At 41.8% G+C, this 19419-nt stretch overlaps 1 protein-coding gene across 2 annotated transcripts in view; it reads left to right on the top strand.

Moving 5' to 3' along the window:
* ACLY (ATP citrate lyase) overlaps positions 1–14545 on the top strand; it is a 79819-nt gene extending 65274 nt beyond the window's left edge. For both annotated transcript variants that reach the window (XM_069751784.1, XM_069751783.1), the window contains 13 exons: positions 85–189; positions 278–474; positions 564–645; positions 760–870; positions 4490–4617; positions 5502–5595; positions 6245–6399; positions 6479–6629; positions 6711–6854; positions 7031–7144; positions 9120–9202; positions 9402–9478; positions 14158–14545. In XM_069751784.1, the coding sequence (XP_069607885.1) occupies positions 85–189; positions 278–474; positions 564–645; positions 760–870; positions 4490–4617; positions 5502–5595; positions 6245–6399; positions 6479–6629; positions 6711–6854; positions 7031–7144; positions 9120–9202; positions 9402–9478; positions 14158–14252 (1536 nt within the window). In that variant the 3' untranslated portion in view covers positions 14253–14545. The remainder of the gene's footprint in view (positions 1–84; positions 190–277; positions 475–563; positions 646–759; positions 871–4489; positions 4618–5501; positions 5596–6244; positions 6400–6478; positions 6630–6710; positions 6855–7030; positions 7145–9119; positions 9203–9401; positions 9479–14157) is intronic.
* The last annotated feature ends 4874 nt before the right edge of the window (positions 14546–19419 follow it).

The following is a 19419-nucleotide window of genomic DNA, read 5'->3' as shown; positions in this document are numbered from 1 at the left end:
TTATTTTATTCTTAGTGTTTCTATTTTTTTTTTTTTTTCATATTCTTGTTCTATTGTTTGCTCAGGATTGTCTTGCCTTAATAGATCCGCACCATTGCCATAATCGCTGAAGGAATCCCAGAGGCTTTAACTAGGAGGCTGATCAAGAAGGCTGATGAAACAGGGGTCACAATTATTGGACCTGCGACAGTAAGAATTACCTATAGTATGGGTATTCTCCTTGATTGAGGATCATAATTTCCTGTTGGTGCTCACATAAAGTATTTATCATGTGTAGGTTGGTGGCATCAAGCCTGGCTGTTTCAAGATTGGGAATACCGGAGGAATGCTGGATAACATCCTGGCCTCTAAACTTTACCGACCCGGAAGTGTTGCTTATGTCTCTCGTTCCGGGGGTATGTCTAATGAACTTAATAACATCATCTCCAGAACCACAGATGGCGTTTATGAAGGTGTAGCCATTGGCGGAGACCGGTAAGGACCATTTTATGTCACACCCAACGGCATTTATTATTCATTCACGACATCTGTCTTCACAGACCCTGTAATTTCTTTACTGTTAGGTATCCTGGTTCTACCTTTATGGATCATGTCCTCCGCTATCAAGACACTGAAGGCGTTAAAATGATTGTTGTCCTTGGAGAGGTGGGAATTTATCTATAAATCCAAAGTTTACCATTATAATTTTTTTTCCTTTTTGGCTAAAATTTATGGTCCTTTAATTGTAAACTTAAATGATGTTGTTTTTCCGTCTTTCAGATTGGTGGCACAGAGGAATATAAGATATGTCGTGGTGTTAAAGAAGGTAGACTTACCAAGCCCATTGTATGCTGGTGTATAGGTACCTGTGCAACCATGTTCTCATCTGAGGTATGGGTAGAAAATGTGGGATGGGTGTAATTTTCGTTGCATCTAAAAAAATGTATGTAACTAATCTATCCTTTTCCCACTGGTATGAATCTAAATCTGTTCAATTGTGCACGATTTCATCAACTAATAATTACTTACATTTTTCATGAATTAGTTGAGATTAGAATAATCATAAAATCTCAGCGAAAAACGCATCTTAGGCCATGTGCACACGTTCAGTATTTTTCGCGTGTTTTTCGCTATAAAAACGTGATAAACGCGAAAAAAACGCTTACATATGCCTCCTATTATTTACAGTGTATTCCGCATTTCTAGTGCAAATGTTGCATTTTTTTCCCGTGAAAAAATCGCATTGCGGAAAAAAAAGCAACATGTTCATTAAATTTGCGGAATTGCGGGGATTCCGCATACCTAGGAATGCATTGATCTGCTTACTTTCCACATGGGGCTGTGCACACCATGCGGGAAGTAAGCAGATTATGTGCGGTTGGTACCCAGGGTGGAGGAGAGGAGACTCTCCTCCATGGACTGGGCACCATATAATTGGTAAAAAAAAAAGAATTAAAATAAAAAAATAGTCATATACTCACCCTCTGATGGCCCCGGAGTCTTCCCGCCTCTCATCGGTGCACGCTGCCGCTTCCGTTCCTCTAGATGCTCTGTGTGAAGGACCTGCGATGATGTCGCCGTCTTGTGATTGGTCGCATGACTGCTCATGTGACCGCGACTTCATCGAAGGTCCTGCACACACACCATCTATAGGAACGGACGCCGCTGAGGCGATTGGCTGTTTGCAGGTAAGTATAACCATTTTTTAATTTTTTTTATTATTTTTAAACATTCTATCTTTTACTATAGATGCTGCTTAGGCTGCATCTATAGTAAAAAGTTGGTCACACTTGTCAAACACTATGTTTGACAAGTGTGACCAACCTGTCAGTCAGTTTTCCAAGCGATGCTACAGATCGCTTGGAAAACTTTAGCATTCTGCAAGCTAATTTCGGTTGCAAAATGCTAAACGCGAAAAAACCGGGAAAAAAACGCAAAAAAAAAAAAAAAAATGCGGATTTCTTGCAGAAAATTTCCGGTTTTCTTCAGGAAATTTCTGCAAGAAATCCTGACGTGTGCACATACCCTTACCCCACTTATAAGTCACTACTCCTCTTGCAATCCTATCTACTGCACTGATCATTCACTCTGAAATATGACTATCTGTATTAGGATCTGTCTTCACTGAGGGATCAGATTTCAGCTGCTGTATATAGAAGTCTACTTAAAGGGGAGAGGGAAACACCTGGAGGGGCACACAGAGAAGCTGCTGCACCTTCTAGTGACCAGTTCCTCTATTGCAGTGTTTCTCAACTCCAGTCCTCAAGACCCACCAACAGGTCAAGTTTTCAGGATTTCCTTACTACTGCATAGGTGATGGAATTAATGCTTGAGCAGGTGATGAAATTATCACCTGTGCAATACTAAAGGTACCTTCACACATAACGATTTCGTTAACGATATCGTTGCTTTTTGTGACGTAGCAACGATATCGTTAACGAAATCGTTATGCGTGACAGCGACCAACGATCAGGCCCCTGCTGGGAGATCGTTGGTCGCTGGGAATGATCAGGACCTTTTTTTTTGGTCGCTGATCACCCGCTGTCATCGCTGGATCGGCGTGTGTGACGCCGATCCAGCGATGTGTTCACTGGTAACCAGGGTAAATATCTGGTTACTAAGCGCAGGGCCGCGCTTAGTAACCCGATGTTTACTCTGGTTACCATTGTAAGGGTATGTGCACACGTCAGGATTTTTTCCTGACAAAATCCTGAGAATTCTGCCAGAAATCCGCGTGCTTTTTTCTTGCGGAATTTGCGCGTTTTTGCGCGGATTTTTTGCGGGTTTTTTTTTTCGGAATGACCTTTTTGATTGGAAATCCGGAAAAAGATAGAGCATGTCCATTTTTGCGGTATACGGTTTTTTTTGCGGAAAAAAACGCTAACATCTGCACAAAAAATGCGGAATGCATTCTAAAAGATAGGATGCATAATGTTAGCGTTTTTTTTTTACCGGATTTATAGCGTTTTTATGGCGAAATTCCGCAAAAAAAACGCTAAAAATCCTGACGTGTGCTCATACCCTTAATGTAAAAAAAAAAAACAACAAAAAAAAAACAGTACATACTCACATTCCGATGTCTGTCACGTCCCCCGGCGTCAGCTTCCTTGCACTGACTGTGTCAGTGCCGGCCGTAAAGCAGAGCACAGCCGTGACGTCACCGCTCTGCTTTACGGCCGGCGCTTACACAGTGCAGGGAAGCTGACGCCGGGGGACGTGACAGACATCGGAATGTGAGTATGTACTGTTTTTTTTTTTTTTTTTTTTTTTTTTTTTACTTTTACAATGGTAACCAGGGTAAACATCGGGTTACTAAGCGCGGCCCTGCACTTAGTAACCCGATGGTTACCCGGGGACCTCGGCATCGTTGGTCGCTGGAGAGCTGTCTGTGTGACAGCTCCCCAGCGACCACACAACGACTTACCAACGATCACGGCCAGGTCGTATCGCTGGTTGTGATCGTTGGTAAGTCGTTTAGTGTAACGGTACCTTAAGGAAATCCTGAAAACATGACCTGTTGGTGGCCCTTGAGGGCCGGAGTTGAGAAACACTGCTCTATTGGGAGGCGAACTGATAAAATGCAAGATACAAGGACATACTCAGCAGCTTATTTTGAAAAGTCACCTGACGTGTTATTTAATCAGGCATCCAATAATACAGGTGTTCAGATCGCAGAACCGCAAAATGTTCTGGAATCTCACAAGAAAGCTGATCTATGCAATTATAATACTAATACTTTATTCTCTTATAGGGCAAGTCTCCTATTTGGTTTTCAATTTGCAGTTTGTTCTCTCTTATAACCACACTATAACTTTGTGGAGACATCTCAATTACAGCGCTCATCACTGCTCCAGTCGAACCAGTGAGCTCGGCAGCTCCACCAATGTTGCTAAAATGAGCCATTGATCTCTGTGATTGGCTGCAGCAGTGATGAATGCTGTAGTTGTGACATCAATACTCCAACTAGTGTCAAGTGAACGGAGAAGCTGGACTTGGAGCCAGGGAGGGTGTGTAATGTCAGGTTTTTTTTTTTTTTTACCTCGGTGTTAAAATAACAAAATGAATGTGGAATAAGCTTTTAGGCTGCATTACAACAAGCCAGTTTTACACATCCGACATTTCCAATCAGAGTACGGATCCTGATGTCTGGACCAGCTGCCTCATAAGCATACATGAGGCTGTTGAGTTTGAGGCAGGAGGCCTACGTCTGGACATCGCGGTCCTTGCTCGGACTGTGAATGTTGGACATGCAACTTATGCCTTACTGAGGTTATTCTCTCACAACATAGAATAACTGGTCTCCAAATTCCAAGAACATCCAGCACCAATATTTCTGTAAAATGTGACATTACTACCCATGTCAGGAGCGCCTTACTTTTGAAAAGCCGAAAGGTTCCTTATTTGGAAATACTTCTGGGTATCTGTATTGCATGTTTTTGCATTCTGTATGATTAGCAAACAGAGGTTAGTCAACACTAAACTTTTGCCAACCCATTTTCCTGACCCACAGGTACAGTTTGGACATGCTGGAGCTTGTGCCAACCAGGCTTCTGAAACCGCGGTTGCCAAAAACCAGGCCTTGAAAGAAGCAGGAGTGTTTGTGCCGCGTAGCTTTGATGAACTGGGTGATGTAATTCAGTAAGTGAGACAATAATTCAGCACTTTTCAGCTATGTTTGTGTTTTTCTTTTTTTTTTTATTCTGAATTTTACATAGTTTCGATTTCTGTAATGCAGTGCTTTCTTCTAGAAGATTATTCATATGTATATATTGTGAAAAGAGGTATTTGTTAGGTGGTGGACTCTGAATGGCACAGAGCGCATTTGTCAGATTAACATGTCGCAGGTTTTTATTAGTTCCACTTTACTGTTCTATATGGCATCCATTAAGGGGGTTATCCCATAGTAGACACTAATGACTCACTTACAGGATAGGTGAAAAGCCCCCTGGTGCTCTTTTCAACATCTATTGGGCTGACTAGGTGTCCACATGTCGGAGGAAAAAAAACATCCATTGCTGATTCCATGCTGTGTGTGTGTGTGTTTTTTTTTTTTTCTTTTCTTTTCTTTTGCAGTGGGTTTTACCCTATGCATTGTAAAGGGTGCAATCCACAGACAGAAGTTTATCTGAGTGGATGTAAGTCTGGTACTCTTCTGCATAGAGATTATTCACAATGTTTCGATTAGCTTTTTGCAATCTCTTTACTTTGTGCTACAGATTATCCATTTGTAAATCTGATATAAAAATCCGGCATCATATCTTCTGGGTGACCAAGTTTATCATTACTGTGTGTGCCTGACCGCTGCTCCATTCAAGCTCCTTCTCACTTTTTTTGTTATAGTGAGGAAGAGAAGTGGCTTTGAGACCTCTATTCTAGTGATGGGTGTTATATCTCTATTCTGGGAATGCTCTTTTAAATGCCACTCATACAGTATATCGCATATATAATTTTTGGGTGCTTTAGGTTGTAATCAAGCTGATCAGCCTAAGCAATACCAAAGTAACCTTCTGTACTCTGTTCAGGTCCGTATACGAAGATCTGGTTGCCAAGGGAGAAATAGTGCCAGCAGAGGAGGTGCCACCTCCTACAGTTCCAATGGACTACTCTTGGGCAAGGGTAGGCACTTGTCATGAGAATATAACCTATCTGAAAGCAAATCATTAAAGGGATTGTCTGGTCAGAATATATTTATGACCTACACCTAGCATATCAGATTAATGGTGCTCTGACACCCAGCAACTTCCACTTATTAGCTCTGACAGCAGCTGGATGTATTGACTGGGGCGTAGAACAGCAATTCCCATCCTAATGTTTAGTGGTCCCTGCTGTGTATTGCAGATCCAATCCTATTTAAGGCGTTACTACATATTAAACGTACCTGTGCAGTTTACATCCAGCTGCTGCTGGAGCTAATACCAGCTGATAAGTGAGGGTGTCTGGTGTTGAACCCCCACCAATCTGGTGGTCTATGCCTGGTCTTCGATCCTGACAGCTGATCCATGCTGCCCGAATGTTGGGCGACACAATACAGAGTCTGGCTCCGTCATTTCAAGCAGGTATGCTTTACCCTGAAATCCTGTGACTTAATACATTTTAGAAGCTGCCCGGGAACCATGCTGATCATGTGACAAGTCCATAAGGACAGTGCACTGTCACTCAAGGAGAGCGGGTGCAAGTGGTATTAGGCGTGGTTTGGGAAGCATGTTTCTGCTGTTGGGTTCCCTTTCAAGAAAAATATTTTATTGTATTTTTTTTTTTTTTTCAGGAGTTGGGATTGATCAGAAAGCCTGCCTCCTTCATGACCAGTATCTGTGATGAGAGGGGACAAGAGCTCATCTATGCAGGGATGCCCATAACTGATGTTTTCAAGGAGGACATTGGCATCGGTGGAGTATTGGGGCTACTTTGGTTCCAACGACGGTAAGAGTCGTCGTTATGTTTTATGCATATTGTTAAACCTTGTAGACCTGCTTAAGTTAACCATTTCTACTTCATCCAGGGTACCCAAGTATGCCTCCCACTTTATTGAAATGTGTCTGATGGTAACTGCAGACCATGGACCGGCCGTATCTGGAGCTCATAACACTATTGTCTGTGCTAGAGCTGGGAAAGATCTCATCTCCAGTCTTACTTCTGGTCTACTCACCATTGTAAGTTCACCATAAACTTCAGGGTGAGCACTTATTTCCAAATATTTACATTGTGCCAACATACTGTATAATATTTTACAGGGCGATCGCTTTGGTGGTGCCCTTGATGCTGCTGCCAAGATGTTTAGCAAAGCTTTTGACAGCGGTCTCATCCCAATGGAATTTGTTAACAAGATGAAGAAGGAAGGAAAACTTATTATGGGCATTGGGCACAGAGTCAAGTCTGTAAGTACCCTATATATTTATTAAATTCTACTTTTGATGTATACTTTATTTGTGGGTGGTGAAGAAGTAATTTTATATATTTTTTCTGTGTCTTGGGAATCTAGAACAGCTTTCCATTTTGGTTTAATGATTGGTCTTTTTAAAAAAAATTTTTTTAAACTTATTTATGTTTTTAGATCAACAATCCAGACATGCGAGTACAGATCTTAAAAGACTATGTCAAACAAAACTTCCCTGCTACTCCCCTGCTAGACTATGCTTTGGAAGTGGAAAAGATCACCACATCAAAGGTTATTTATAATCTCTCATAAATTTAAGAATACTTGACTATTCACTGATTTATTTTATAATCTAGTAGTCCCTTGAAGTATGTAAGTATAATATAAACACATCTTGAGCATATAATGCAGTCTTTATACGCTAAATGAAGAAAAGTATTGGGGGACCCCTTTTAATCATTTCATTCATGTTTTTCATTTAAAGGGGTATTCCCATCTTGTAGATCCAATCTCAGTATGTAGTAGATGTAGTATTATAATTATCAAATATCTCCAATTAGAAACGTAGTATAGTTCTTCTCATAAGCTATGTTGCCTACCCCATGTTCAGGGCATTGCAGTAGCTTGGGTATCCTTGGCTACGAGCACTCATATAGTGACAGTTGTTAGTGGTCTTAACCATGGATACCTTAGCTACTGAAGTGCCCTGCACATGGGGTAAGTGACATAGCGAATCAGAAGAACTATACCACATTTCTAATTGGAAGCATTTGCTAATACTAACATGACATTTACTACATTTTTGGATTGGGTCTTGGAGATGGGAATACCCCTTTAAGCCCCATTGACATGTGTGTATAAAATCCAGCCCCTCGTCATGCAGTTTGTCTATAGTAACATTTGTAAATGAATGGCTTTATGTGTGATCCTGTAATAAGATGCCACTGTTGTTCCAAGTCAGTTAGTCATCATTATCCGCACAAAATCTGTATGCTGGGAGCCTCATGGCATGGGTTTCCATGGCCAAGTGACTACATACGAGCCTTACATCACCAAGCACAATGCCAAGTGTCACATGCAGTGGTGTAAAGCACAAGAACATTGGGCTTTGGACTGAGAAATCACATTTCTCGCTGGCATTCTCTGGGACTGGTGAATTCCAGGAGAACGTTACCTGTCTAGCTGCTTTGTGTCAGTGGTAAAGTTTGGTAGACGAGGGATCATGTTATGGGGTTATTTTCCAGGGGTCGGCTTAGGCTACGTTCACACTAGCGTTCGGCTAGTGTGCGTCGCGATAGCGTCGGGCGACGCAGCGGCGACGCACGCGTCATGCGCCCCTATGTTTAACATGGGGGACGCATGCGTTTTTGTTTGTTGCGTTTTCCGACACGTGCGTCTTTTTTGACGCTAGCGTCGGACCAAGAAAACGCAACAAGTTGCATTTTTCTTGCGTCCGATTTTCGTCAAAAAACGACGCACGCGTCAAAAAACGCAGCGTTTTTGCATGCGTCTGCACGCGTTTTTCGGTGCGTTGTGCGTCGCGTCGCCGACGCAGCGGCGCACAACGCTAGTGTGAACGTAGCCTTATTTCTAATGAGGAGAAAATCTTAATGCTTCAGTATACCAATTTAGACAATTGTAGTTTCCAACTTTGTGGGAACAGTTTGCGGAAGGCCCTTTTCTGTTCCAGAATGACTGCCCCAGTGCATAAAGCAAGGTCCATAAAGACATGGGTGTGGGAGAACATGACCGGCCACACAGACACCTCAACCCCATTGAACACATTTGGGATGAACTAGTATGGAGATTGCTGGCACGGACCTCTTGTCTGACCTCACAAATTCTCTTCTGGATGAATTGGCAAAACTTCCTATAAATACACTCCAAAATCTTGTGAAAAGTTTTGCTAGAATAGTGGGAGCTGTTATAAGGGGGGGGAACAACTCTATACCTGTGGACTTAGAATAGTAAATCAAAGTCTGTTATCTCAACTTCACAGACCACGTAATAATCATGCACGAGTTACGTAATGAGAACTGCTGGGACTTGCTAGATCAGTTCAGTTATCACGGGGACGCTGATTTATACTACTTTCCTCATCTATTTCTCCTACCTTTTAGAATCAAAAGCTAAATAAATAAAAAACGCAATTAAGGGAGAGAAATCTACTCTAAATGCAATCTTTATAATGTCATGCACAAAATTAAGGAATAATTCATATATTTTTTTATTTTTACATTTTTTTTTTTTTTTTTAACACTGGTAGAAACCGAATCTGATCCTGAATGTAGATGGTCTAATTGGTGTTGCCTTCGTGGATTTATTGAGGAACTGTGGGTCTTTTACAAGGTAACTATAATCTTATGTTCTTGTATATTGACTGGATGAAAGCTTTCAATAACCTTTTTGTGTGCGGTGTATGGTATCTATTGGTTTTTGTGCAGGACATGGAGACAATGTGGCAGTGATCAGCTAGTCACTAAATTACTGTTAACTTTTCAGATTTTTATTTTTGAGGATTTTTTAAAATTTTTTTTTTTCCTATTAGGGAAGAAGCTGATGAATACATTGATATTGGCGCACTGAACGGCATCTTTGTGCTAGGACGAAGCATGGGCTTTATCGGTAAAATTTATGCTATATACTTCTCTTACAGTTTGTAGAAATTCTTGGAGGGTGGTGCACACCTAATGATCGACATTTCAGACTACTGGCATTCCTGCTCCACTGGCCAAAACTCTTCTCCCTCAAGTGCTTCTAGCAGAAGAAGCAGTTATGCCTCGGCAGCATCAGCGTAGAGCAGGAATACTGGAGCTGGGGCTCTGGCTAGCTTCAGAGCCGTACTTGTAAGCCGTATAGCAAAGCTTGTGCTCCTGGCCTAGGACACTGGCCAATGCTGATAGTTGGCCGGTTACCCAGGCAATGAGTAGTAAACTAGAGAATTAAAAATCTCAACATTCTTAAGAACAAAGAGGATTTTTAGTAAAAGGAGGTAAGTTGCAAAATTACTTGCTTGTACAAGCACCTCAATGGAAAAGGTGCAGCTGTGCTGGGGGAGAAAATGGCTAGAAGGTTGGATGAGTGTTTAAACTAGGGAATGGGGGGGGGGGGGGGTGGTGTATTCATTTTATAGGAGGGGAAGATGGTGCAGATAGAGACCTGGGCACAAATAAGGAAGTTGGGGGTGGCGGCGGCATGGGGGGTGGGGTTAGAACAACTAATAATTTAAGAAAGAATAGAGGTACAGAGAGATACATAAAGTGCATGTATACTAATGCCAGAAGCCTGGCCAACAAAATGGACAAGTTAGAATTAATGTTGTTGTAGCATAATTATGACATGGTGGGGATATCTGAGACATGGCTGGATGAGAGCCATGACTGGGCTGTTAACTTGCAGGGTTATAGTCTGTTCAGGAATGACCTAATGGATAAGCGAGGGGGAAGGGTGTGTCTATATGTAAAATCATCCTTAAAGGGAACCTGTCACCCCGTTTTTTGAGATTGAGCTATAAATACTGTTAAATAGGGCCTGCGCTGTGTGTTCCTATAGTGTATGTAGTGTACCCCGATTCCCCATGTATGCTGAGAAATAACTTACCAAAGTCGCCGTTTTCGCCTGTCAATCAGGCTGGTCAGGTCGGGAGGGCGTGGTGACATCGGTGGTTCTTCCTCAGCTTTACGTTGGTGGCGTAGTGGTGAACAAGCAGCGCGCGATCTGCGCTGTAATCCCTTGCATCGGTGGGGGCGGCCATCTTCCTGGGGCCGCGCGTGCGCAGATCGAGTGCTCTGCTGCACGGGGCTTCAGGAAAATGGCCGCGGGATGCCGCGCGTGCGCATTAGAGATCGCGGCGGCCATTTTCCCAAAGCTGAGATGCAAACTCGGCTTTGTGAAAATGGCCGCCGCGATCTCTAATGCGCACGCGCGGCATCCCGCGGCCATTTTCCTGAAGCCCCGTGCAGCAGAGCACTCGATCTGCGCACGCGCGGCCCCAGGAAGATGGCCGCCCCCACCGACGAAAGGGATGACAGCGCAGATCGCGCGCTGCTTGTTCACCACTACGCCACCAACGTAAAGCTGAGGAAGAACCACCGATGTCACCACGCCCTCCCGACCTGACCAGCCTGATTGACAGGCGAAAACGGCGACTTTGGTAAGTTATTTCTCAGCATACATAGGGAATCGGGGTACACTACATACACTATAGGAACACACAGCGCAGGCCCTATTTAACAGTATTTATAGCTCAATCTCAAAAAACGGGGTGACAGGTTCCCTTTAAAACCCATCCTGCGTGATAATATAGGTGAATCTAATGAAAATGTAGAATCCCTGTGGGTGGAGATAAGGGGAGGGGGAAAAAATTATAAATTACTGATAGGGGTTTGTTATAAGTCTCCAAAAATAATGGAAGCAACGGAAAATATCCTCTTAAAGCAAATAGATGAAGCTGCGACTCAAGGGGGAAGTCATTATTATGGGGGACTTCAACTACCCAGAAATAGATTGAGGAACAGAAACCTGCAGTTCCAGCAAAGGTAATCGGTTTTTGACAACTATGAGAGACAATTACCTTTCACAACCGGTTCAGGACCCAACAAGAAAGGAGGGCACTGCTAGACCTAATATTAACCAACAGGCCAGACCGCATAGCAAATATAAGGGTTGGGGGTCACTTGGGGAATAGTGATCACAAAATAATAAGTTTTCATGAATCCTTTAATAAGATGTGTAGTAGAGGGGTTACAAGGACACTAAACTTCAGGAAGGCAAATTTCCAACGGATAAGAGATGAACTTGGTGCAATTAACTGGGACGATATCCTGAGACATAAAAATACACAAAGAAAATGGGAGACGTTTATTAGCATCCTGGATAGGACCTGTGCACAGTATATACCGTATGGGTATAGGAGGAAACCAATATGGCTAAATAGAGCTGTAAGGGGCGCAATAAGGGACAAAAAGAAAGCCTTTAGAGAATTAAAGGAAGTAGGTAGTGATGACTGATGAGGCATTAAATAAATTCAGAAAATTAAATAAATTCTGTAAAAAGCAAATCAAGACAGCAAAGATTGAGACAAAGAGACTAATTGCCAGAGAGAGTAAAAATAATCCCAAAATATTCTTTAACTACATAAATAGTAAGAATCTAAAAAATGATAGTGTTGGCCCCCTTAAAAATAGTGTGGGTGAAATAGTGGATGAGGATGAGGAAAAAGCCAATATGCTAAATGACTTTTTTTCAGCAGTATTTACACAAGAAAATCCCATGGCAGACAAAATGACTAGTGATAAAAATTCCCCATTAAATGTCACCTGCTTAACCCAGCAGGAAGTACGGAGGCATCTAAAAATCACTAAAATTGACAAATCTCCAGGCCCGGATGGGATACACCCCCGAGTGCTGCAGGAATTAAGTACAGTCATTGGTAGACCATTATTTTTAATCTTAGAAGACTCCATAATAACAGGGTTTGTACCACAGGACTGGAGTATAGCAAGTGTGGTGCCAATATTCAAAAAGGAGACAAAAACTGAACTCGGAAATTATAGGCCAGTAAGCTTAAAGGGAACCTGTCACCTGAATTTGGCTGGACCTGTTTTCGGTCATATGGGCGGAGTTTTCAGGTGTTTGATTCACCCTTTCCTTACCCGCTGGCAGCATGCCGGCCGCAATATTGGATTGAAGTTCATTCTCTGTCCTCCGTAGTACACGCCTGCGCAAGGCAAGATTGCCTGCAGATTCTTTACTGTAGGAGCAGTGAGACTATGGAACTCTCTGCCGTATGATGTTGTAATGAGTGATTCATTACTTAAATTTAAGAGGGGACTGGATACATTTCTGGAAAAGTATAATGTTGCAGGGTATATACACTAGATTCCTTGATAGGGCGTTGATCCAGGGAACTAGTCTGATTGCCGTATGTGGAGTCGGGAAGGAATATTTTCCCCCAAAGTGGAGCTTACTATTTGCCACATGGTTTTTTTTTTTGCCTTCCTCTGGATCAACATGTTAAGGCATGTTAGGTTAGGCTATGGGTTGAACTAGATGGACTTAAAGTCTTCCTTCAACTTTAATAACTGTTATTTGATATTTTTACTGATTTCAGAAGTTGAGACAATATCTTTTCACTGTTTATGGCGAAGGGTAGTTGTACTATGTGGTAGGGATCAGTTTACACATGCCCTACACATGTGGATTATAGCACTTTTCGTTCAACTATAGAGAGCAACACATAAACAAACAATCTTTGTACTATAACACTACTGTTACAGGACTACAATCATCCAGTCCTAATACAATTCATGTAAACGAACAAAAAAACCTAGAAACTAATATAAACTGAATTAGTACAATAGTTGCCCTTGGGGTTTTAGTCTGAAGGATTTTTCTTCATGATTCTGAACACGCTGAAATATGTCTTGTAGAAATCTTGCAGGGAACAAAGGGGTTAATCTCCTGTTAGTAAGTTTCGTTAAAAAGGTTGTCCACTACTAGGACAACTCCTTCTTAAACTAAATGTTTGGCACTGATAAAATAAGTCTATACTCGCCTCTCGTTCCGGTGCCGTTCCCGCGATGTCGGTACTAGCTCTCCCCGGGGCTGTGATGCGGTGTTGTGACGCCGGCGCCAAAACAGCTCATCCCGGACCTCCTCTTCATGTTCAGTTCGTGCGAAGGTGGAGACAGTGAAGCCAGCGCTGATTGTGTGCCGGGCATCATGTCATTCCACCACATCACAGCCCTGGGAAGAGCGAGTACTGACACCATTGGAACAGGCTGGCACGGGTGCGAAGTATAGGCTTTATTATTTTATCGGGGCATAACATTTAATTTAAGAAGGGGTTGTCCTAGTAGTGGACAACTTCTTTAATGCTTTGTGCCCAAATGAAGCCCTTCCCACTAGCCAAGGGTGAGGCTGAATTAGCTTTTGTCCTACTGTAAAGGGGGAGGTTTATGTTGCAGCCTGTTGTCTTACAGCGAGGAGAAGGACCAAGAATTGGCTCCAGAGACACAGATGTCTTTTATAGATTTGTTAACAAATTAAAGCTGTTTTTTTTTTTTCGTTTGGAAGTACTGGTCAGTTTCTAGATGTAGTGAAAACTAAACTAGACAAAATATAATGAAAGAAAAGGATGCGATTAAGGGTGTAGGTAATGTTACATCTCCACCTCATTCACTTCAGAGCTACAATATGGATTAGTGTGGTGCTGTTAACACATGGTTTATAACAAACAGTTAATTCCTGGTGACATCTTTTATCCAACTATTTATGATACATTAATGTTTTTTTTTTTGCAGGACATTACTTGGACCAAAAGAGGCTGAAGCAAGGATTATATCGACATCCTTGGGATGACATCTCCTATGTTCTGCCAGAACACATGACCATGTAGTCATATGAAAGACGCTCCAGTTAGAATACTTGATACGTTGTTGCACACCCGATGGGCGCTTCCTGTGTGCAGGCTTCTTGCAGTAGTTCTTGCGTTCTCCAGCAATGCAGACTAGAATTTTATGTTGCCGTTTAATGTCATGATCAGAGTGTTTATTCTTTTTTTTTATTTGTTATTTTATATTTTCCCACCCCTTCCTTATTAATGTTACATTCTTTTATTTTGATGTGTGTACGTTTACATCAGATTAAATTGTGCTGACGACCGTATTTATTAAATGAAATGGCACTGTCGGGCTTATGTCCTCATTGACTTTATGTAAGGTTCGGTGTACCTGCCTTCCTATTGCAGTACTGGGATCTGATCAGTGGCTGAGGCAATGTCCTCATTATTCCTTTTCATTAGTTTTATTAAATGTCTCCCAAAGTAGGTCCACTGCTGTAGAGCTTGCTGAAATATATCCAAAACTGGGCTTTCAGACACATTAAATCATTAAATTACCACCTATTTCCTGAATAGCGTTTATGATTTTCAGGTATAAAGAGGTTATTCACATATTCAATAGTAGTCTCCTTAAAGCCTCATTCAGATGTCAGTGATTTTTTTTTTTTTTTCACGTATGCAAAAATAAAATCTATCCAAGTGTCAGTGTTTTTGATCAGACTTGTCAATGCTTCAGTTTTTACCATCAGTGTTTCATCACCAATGTATGGAAAATGTAAATAAATATCTTAAGAATTACAATATTAATTACGGACAGCACACTGATGCCATCCATGTGCTGTTCATGATTTTCACGGACCCATAGACTTGTATGGGTAATTTTTATTCATAACGGCGATAAAAAATTGACTTTTTAAATTTCTTTGTGGTCACGTGATCTACAAAGAATAGATGTGTGAACAGCTCCATATATTCAGACATCTGTTAAAGTACATGTTTGGAGGCCTAAAAGGCGAGAACCCAAATTGTGAGCAACGTGAATCTGAGCCCATCTGCACAATAACAGACTGGTATGTTGAAATGCTGTGACACTTGAAAAGCTGATCGGGGACTGTGCCCCGGCTGACTAGTTCGCTGATTGCTTCTTCCCGTTAAGTGACTGGTCTTTCTCTGTGTACATGGGGGGTGGGGTGGAGATGGAAAAAATGGGGTGCATGACTGGGAGAGGCAGCATTTTAGAGTAAGGGCTCTTTCAGATGTCCAATCGCAATGCAGACTGGTTGAAAGTCTCCTGATTGAGCAGGACTGCTTCATAGAAATAACTGAAGCTGTCACGGTCTTGAGGTGCATTGTGATCAGACATCGGACCAATTTTCACAGGCAGCTAAAAAACTTATCACAGGACATGCAAAAAAAAATGAATATGCATTTCTATGTAAAAACGACTTGCTGGTCATATGTTCAAGCTTTCCAACGTCCTTTAACCGCTTCAGATTTCTAAAAACTCGAAGCGGTTAAAAGAAGTGTTGCGTCCATTCCTCTGGCTTTTTTTTTTTTTTTTACTTAGACACTTTCTACAAGTCAATGGAAAAGCTCAAAAGCCGATCGGATGTATTATGGAGCTTTTTTCCATCAATTTTGCTTAAAAAAAACAAACAACAAACTGCTATAATTTCATCCGAACATGAGAAGCCACAAATGTAAAGATTAGGACCATAGATCAAAAGGAGGGATATAGTTACTGTATAGGGGACAACTCCAGTAATCAATGTAAATACTAAAAATATGGGTTCAAACATCCACGACGGTACTTGGAACAGACTTAGTTTATTAAATATCAAAAATTACACAATACAGATCTAAACATAATAAAATCAGAGGTGAAGACTTTGGTATGAAAACCAGGCACAGTATTAACACATGTATAGAAGAAGCTTTGTGCTGTCATCTTGGTACTAAATCGCATGCTCCGTGTATTAATTGCACCCTGCGAACACATTCACACAGGACATTTTGCTGTGGACTTTGCATAGCAGACCTGCCGCAGTGGTAAAGATCAGAGCTTATTTAGTTGCAAAAACAGTGATGGTTTAACTGTACATTTCATCATTTGCAGCATAAATTGACCCTATACACATTTCAAAGAAACATCGCTAGTTAAATTTCTGCAATGTGCGAATAATCTCACAACTCTGCTCCTCTGATCTTCTTTTGTTAAACTTATGCGCCAATCCCTGGAGTATGGTGTCAGATATTCGCTGTAAACACGCAGTGCTTTTGCATGTTTGTATTGCTTTCAATGGTAAAAAAAACAAAAAAACATTCTACAGGAAATGTATTTTGTTTTTCATTTTAATACCTTATCTGACCATGTGGTGTGTGACACAATGAAAATCACTTTTTCCAGGTTCATCACTATTTGTAGAGGACCATCGGGCTGCCCTTTCTATTGCTATAGGGCCTGCAGATGTCTTGTGGACAGATGAGACCAATATAGTTTTTTGGTAAAGCACACAATTTTGTTTACTGTAAATAGAATGAGACCTACAAATACAAGAACAGTTACAGTGAAATATGATGGAAGTTGAAAGATTTTGGGGTTGTTTTTATGCCTCTGGCCCAGGGTGCCTTGAAATGTAAAGATTCCCAAAAGATTTTGGGTTGCAATGTAGTGCCAGGGGTCAGAAATCTGGGTTTGCATCGTAGTAGGTCATGGATCTTCCAGCAGAACAATGACCCCAAACAAACTTCCAAAAAAGCACCCAGAAGTAGATGGAAACAGCACTGGAAAGTTCAGAAGTGGTAATTCCAGCTCCAGTAGCGTAAAGTCTCCCACCACTTCCTCTTACATACAGATGCTAGAGAGAAACTGAATAGACACATTAAATCAGTTAATTTTGCCTGGTTTGATGAATTTCTGAGAACAGAACATATATATATATATATATATATATATATATATATATATCAATGATTCCATGGAAAAAAAATCAACAGCAAGGCTTATAATTTAATAAGGCAATAATCCCTGACTAGATACTTGTCATACACTATACCTACTGCAACAACTCCCCGTAGATGAATTGCAGATAAGAGGTATTGTAGCATATAGAAAGGATTTGAACTGGTCCTGAAAATTTTTCTTGTACGTGGCAGCCACAAAGTCTGATGGAACACAAGTAACACTGGCAGCTTTTAATGAATTTCTGAATACAGATTACCATAGAAAACAGAAAAAACAGCAATGTTTAGAAGGTAATAATCCCTGACTAGATGCCTGTCAAACTATACCTACTGCAACACCTTACCGTAGATAAATTGCAGATAAGAGCGGTATTATAACAGAATTTATTTGAATTGGCCTCGAAAAAATGCAATTAGTTTAATGTAGCAGCATCAAGGACTTTTATTTCATTAACCCTGCTGGGAAATATAGTGGAGTGTTTCCCATCTACTCAGCCTGATATGGAGATACTAGGGTCTTCTGTACTTATTGTACAAACTCTCCTCTCCTGGCTGTGAAATCCTGTATGCAGTGTGGGAACTCCCTATGTGACGGCCACCTGACAGCTTACAACAAGACACTGGATTATATACTAATAGAACCCATAGGCTCTTTTGGTTTAAAAAAAAAAAAGTTCACTCAACTAGATGGTGGATCCACAGAAACGCAATTTTTCCTATAACTAAGGAGTGGGTCTCCTACACTGGTAAAGCATACGCAATAAGTGCAAAGGATGCCAAACATTAGAAGGAGGCACTCCAATATCCTTTTGAAAAGATGTAGTGGAGGGTCTCAAACATGTGGGCATCATAAACACCCTTAAAAATTTATAGCAAGGAAAGCATGATCACCCTGTTGATATGGTGGTGTTGGAAGCATAAACCCATCTTTGGGTGGGAAAGGGTGCATGGGAATAGTCCAGAAAAAAATGCCAAAAAAAACAACGGATTAGAGTTCTGGTCCTGCCATCTAGTGGTCTTGAAGTCTGGGCCAATCCAGCCCTTGTTCATTTTGATAAGAGTCAGTTTGTCAGCATTTTAAACTGACAGGCGGATGCGCCTATCAGTTAGTATACCCCTAGCGGCACTAAAAACCTGCTCTGACAAAATGCTAGCGGCAGAACCTCCAATGCGTAGAGATACAATTCATGCCATGTGTCTAGCTTGGATATCCAGTGGTTGTAAGGCACAGAGGAATCACGGAGGATACTAGTATGGTTGGCAAGGTACTCCTTCAGCATCTTCCAACACTTTTCCCGTTTTGTCAGAGTACCCGACGCATCAGGGCCTCGGTGCTTGGAGGGTCTGAGAAGACTGTCCCAGACCTTTGAGAGTGTTCCCCTGCCTCTGCTGCATATCTCCCTAGTCTCCACTCCTGTTCCTCCTGCTCATTATCACCCAATCAGTGTTGAGAAGAGGCTGGGCTGTGTAGCATCACCCAGTACAGTTTCTTGCTCCATCTCAAGCCTCCTCTCTAATGAGCAGCGAACAGTTCAGTAGACAAGCTGGATGGTGACGATTATTATGGCGTCACTGTTCGCCATCTTGGTCAAGTCCTCAAAGTTTTGGAGAACCACACAGATGTCAGACATCCATACCCATTCATCAACTCTTATGTTTGGAGGCTGACTGGAATATTGATGCACATGGTGTAGCTGGTATTCAACTACTTCCCTCTGCTGCTCACAAAGCCTTGCCAACATATGCAACGTTGCGTTCCAACGTGTGGTGACATCGTACACCAGTCTGTCAGCTGGAAGTTGCAAATACTTCTGCAGCACTGCCAAGGCGGCAGGAGCTGTAGCTGAATTGCGGAAATGGGCACACACAAGGCGTACTTTCACAAATAGCTTAGGCAGATCTTAGTAGTTTTTGAGAAACAACAACCACGAAGTTGAGCACGTGGGCCATGCATGGTAAGTGTGTGAGGTTGCCAAGCTCCAGAGCTGCCACTAGGTTAAGGCCATTATCACATACGACCATTCCTGGTTGTAGACTCGGGCGAGAACCACAGAGCAGTCTGGTCTGTTTAGACCTTTCAACAATTCTGAAACAGTGGGTAGTTTGTCACCTAAGCAGATTAGCTTCAGCAGAGTTTGTTGTTGCTTTCCAGGGCAGTGCTTTCAGCTTGCCACTGATGTTGACGTTTGTGAGATTGAGGGTGAGGAGGAGGATGAGGTGCAGGAACTGCTGTAGATGGCGGGGGCAACCCTGATTGAAC

This window comes from Ranitomeya imitator, chromosome 2, assembly GCF_032444005.1.
Source record: "Ranitomeya imitator isolate aRanImi1 chromosome 2, aRanImi1.pri, whole genome shotgun sequence".
NCBI classification, from domain to species: domain Eukaryota; kingdom Metazoa; phylum Chordata; class Amphibia; order Anura; family Dendrobatidae; genus Ranitomeya; species Ranitomeya imitator.
Note: the sequence above shows the minus strand (reverse complement) of the source record. Positions and strands in the feature narration are given on the sequence as shown.